General features: G+C 40.8%; 1 protein-coding gene across 1 annotated transcript; it reads left to right on the forward strand.

The window, feature by feature from the left end:
* The first annotated feature begins 242 nt into the window (after positions 1-242).
* Positions 243-3271, forward strand: LOC149536642 (G-type lectin S-receptor-like serine/threonine-protein kinase At2g19130). Its single transcript, XM_089805523.1, has 2 exons — positions 243-2713; positions 3018-3271. Exons 1-2 carry the CDS (start codon positions 371-373, stop codon positions 3030-3032), a joined length of 2358 nt encoding a protein of 785 aa, XP_089661649.1. The 5' UTR covers positions 243-370; the 3' UTR covers positions 3033-3271.
* Positions 3272-4129: the final 858 nt, after the last annotated feature.

A 4129-nucleotide genomic window follows, 5' to 3' on the forward strand; every position in this document is an offset into this window, starting at 1 on the left:
AAATTACACAGTTAAATGCTGATAGCAATATCATAATTATAATGAGTTCACATGAGAACAAATGAGAAGAGAGAGTGAGATGGTTAATCAGCTTAACGATTATAAGAAATGCATAATGTTAAAGTAGCGCGTATGACTCGGTCAAATTGCGTGTGGCGTCTGCGCACTGTCAAATCATTCGTTTGTTTAATTGTCTAGCGTTGAATTTTTGAAAGGACAATAATGGGGCGCCGTATCCCAGTGGAGAAAAATATCGGGAAAACTTTCTGAGCTGATTAACTTAGCTTAATCCCGGTTTGATCTTGTGGGAGTTGCTAATTAACGGGATGCATCGCCTGTTTTCTATTTATGCTCGAAAATTACAGCTGTTATGGTCACAGAAATGGCGATCAAGTATTTAGTCCTAGCAATTATAGTGTTCACTGCACTGAAAAATTGCCCTTCATTAGCACAGAATGGCGGGGACTCGATTCTACTGGGTGATTCTCTCGATAGAAATCAGAACATAACATCAAGGAATGGCACTTTTGTATTGGGATTTTTCAGTGCTAATGGAACGAATAATTGGTATGTTGGCATCTGGTACGTGAAAATCTCTCCGAGAGTCATAGTCTGGGTAGCGAACAGAGATAATCCTATCAAAGGAATCCCCGGCGTTCTGAACTTTTCCAGCGACGGGCATCTCAGATTGTCTGATACAAGTGGACGGTCAGTATGGTCGCCTGGTGTGGAAGGATCCAAGGCAACTTTAAACGAATCCGGTAATTTCATTATAACTGGAAACGAGTCTGAGAGTACTGTTTGGGAGAGCTTTGCCCATCCAGGAAATACATGGCTGCCCGGCACCAAGTTCTGGAAAGGGATGACGCTAACTTCGTGGAAGAGTTCGGGGGATCCTGCGAGCGGGCTCTTCTCCCTTGGAACCGACATGACTCCAGGAAAGACGCAGTTGGTGATGAACTACAACGGCACTGTTCGATATTGGTCCAGTGGAGAATGGCTCGGGAGCTATTTTACTGGCGTTCCGGAGGGCAACTATTCGCCCTACAAGTACGAGTTTACCTGTGTGAAGGTTTCATCTTCAAATTTCTACTTTTATATGACCGCATCCCCGTGGGGACAGTACCTGACAGCGCGGATCTTGCTAAGCGAGAACGGTGAATTGAAAGTGTTGTTCTTGAAGGATGATGGAACATGGACTGAGCCATGGTCGACGCACGGAGGTCAGTGCAGTCATTATGATATCTGCGGGGCGAATGGACTGTGTACCAGTGCGAATGATGCGTGCAGTTGTATCGAGGGTTTCACGGCCAAGAATGATTCTCAGAGTTGGTGGTCAACTGGGTGTGCCCGGCGAACACCCCTGCAATGCTCTGCCACAGCGGGAACTACTACCGATGGATTCTGGGAAGCGGAGAATCAATACTTGCCTGAAACAGAAACCACCGTCGTTTACAGTAAGGAGCGAACGCAGGAGGGCTGCCGGAGTGCGTGTCTGAAGAATTGCTCCTGCACAGCCTTCGCTTTCGGTGAATCTGGTCTACCAGGCTGTAGACTCTGGTTTGGGGATTTGTTAGGAATGAATGTTTCATCTGACGGCGAATCCGTGTTTGTTAGGCTGGCTGCTTCCGAGTTACCGCAGTCGATATCAAAGGAAAGCAAGAAAGCCCCTCTGCTTGCTATTTTGCTTCCTTCTCTCGCAGCCCTTTTAGGGCTCCTCTTGGCCGCATTTATTCTGCGGAGACGTCGAAGACTGCAGAAGAAAAGGATGGAAGGGGGCATGCCGATCATGCTCAAAGCGTTCACTCACAGAGAGCTGCGAATTGCAACTGAGAATTTCAAGCATAAGCTGGGAAAAGGAGCGTTCGGTTCGGTGTTCAAGGGAACTCTGCCAGACGGCACGCTTGTGGCGGTCAAGAGATTGGAGGGTTCGGCCGGAGCAGAAAAGCAATTCAGGGCGGAGATAAAAACCATCGGGAACATACAGCATGTTAATTTGGTAAGGCTCTATGGATTCTGCGTAGAAGGCGATCACAGGCTACTTGTCTATGCTTACATGCCCAATGGTTCTTTAAACTCTTTCCTCTTCTTAGAAGAATATGAATTAGAGAAATTGTTGGATTGGAGGACCCGATTCCAGATCGCACTGGGCACTGCACGAGGATTAGTTTATCTCCACGAGGAATGTAGGGATCATATCATTCACTGTGATATTAAGCCTGAAAACGTTCTTCTGGACAGTGAGTTCAACCCGAAGATTGCTGATTTTGGGCTGGCAAAGCTGGTGGGAAGAGATTTCAGTCATGTATTGACGACCGCAAGAGGAACTCGAGGGTATTTGGCCCCCGAGTGGATCGCAGGCCTTCCTATCACTCCCAAGGTGGACGTATACAGTTTTGGCATGATGTTGATGGAAATTATATCCGGTCGTAGAAATCTGGATTTAACAGTGGAAGAGAGAAGCAGGCTGTACTTTCCTACATGGGCTTCAGCACAAATTCAAGGGGGAAACATAATAGGCGTGGTGGATAAGAGGATAGCAAGTTCGGCGAATGTTGAAGAGGTGAGAAGAGCGACTATGGTTGGGGGACTGTGCATTCAAGACAACGAAGAAAAGAGGCCGAGCATGGGAGATGTGGTGAAGATATTGGAAGGAAGGATGGAAGCTTCCGTGCCGCAAATTCCGAGGTCCCTGCAGGTGCTGTTAGATCAGGTAGAACCGGACAACACCGATGGTTACGCTGAACAAGCTTCCATGTTGGGTGGAGTTAAGTAGCTGCAATAATATTAATGGTGAAGTATTATACTAAAGCGTAAATGAACGAATTCTGTGCTTTTAAATATGGATTTAATATAGAGGAGTGAAAATGTAACTAGAATCATTCCAAATGTTAGCGTGACATGAAAAATATAGAACTGGAGGAATATTAGAAGAGCGGATGTCGTGTCATAGAATCAATCGACTGGATTGTCTCTCTATATATAAATGACTACTTATATGTTTGTTTTTTATGTAGGACAAAAAGATTTGACCTTCACTCTCAAAAGCAAAATGATGCATCGAAAAACAAAAGTGTATCTTGAAGTCAAGGAAAAATGTTACGTATTGTCAAATTGTGCGTATGATGGAGGGGCGAAAATTTGTAAATTTTGTGGGGATGGAAGTCCGTACAATCGTACTGTAGAATTTTTTTAAAGTAATTTCCATGTGATCTACAATATATTGTTCATTCAAGACCCAAAGTAATGTTTTCAATATTATTTTATTTCATATGCTACTTTAACAGTTCCAAAAAAAAGTTCTTCGAAAATCGTATTTTTCTTTATTTATTTTCTTACGAATGTTTCTTGAAAAAATCATTCTTATTTAATCAAATTTATCTAACACAAAATTTATCTAACGCCATTGTTTTAGATTTTGTTATGATTATTTGTTCTTCTTTTCTAATAATTGATTCCATATCATTACTTTAAAAAATTTAGAATGTAAACAATAAATATAATTAGAGAAAATTGTATACAAAATTGTTACACAAATAAATTCAGATATTTAAAATATATGTCTATGCATTTCAATATAGATCTTGATACATTTTTTCACTCTCGTTGTAGATTGTCTTTCAAATGTAACAACAATTTAAATAGGGTTGGAAATTTTTAAATATACAACTTTTTGCTTTGAAAAATAACAATGAGACTATATAATATGTTTTACTTTTTATTTCATGCATTTAATAATCAAAACTAAAAAACATACAACTATTTCTCGAAGTTATGAACTTTCAACTGAATTTTGGTGCTTGGAATTATATCGAAGCATTACTTATCAACAACTATTATATAGTATTTGAGAATTAAAGAACATATTTATAATGTGGTTTGATAGGGTTCAATAGCTTGTATGGATAAAAATAGGAAGCTCAAGCATACTTTTTTCTTAAATCGCATTGACAAAGGCAATGATCCACTAGTTTCAAGGATCCTTGGGCATACAGTAAATTCACTGGTTCTTTGTGGAGATTTGAAAGTTGTTCATGCAATTTTGGAAGTTGAATGAAGAACCTAGGTGATAGTAAGGATAAAACATGTCATTCTCCATATATGCAAGTACATAAAATTGAAAAGAGTA

This window comes from Cupressus sempervirens, chromosome 10 (assembly GCF_028749045.1).
Source record: "Cupressus sempervirens isolate cs-2001-9-10 chromosome 10, ASM2874904v1, whole genome shotgun sequence".
NCBI classification, from domain to species: Eukaryota; Viridiplantae; Streptophyta; class Pinopsida; order Cupressales; family Cupressaceae; genus Cupressus; species Cupressus sempervirens.

What these genes read in the sequence shown, in the direction of transcription:
- LOC149536642 (XM_089805523.1), top strand. Translation starts at nt 371, where the DNA reads ATGGTCACAGAAATGGCGATCAAGTATTTAGTCCTAGCAATTATAGTG.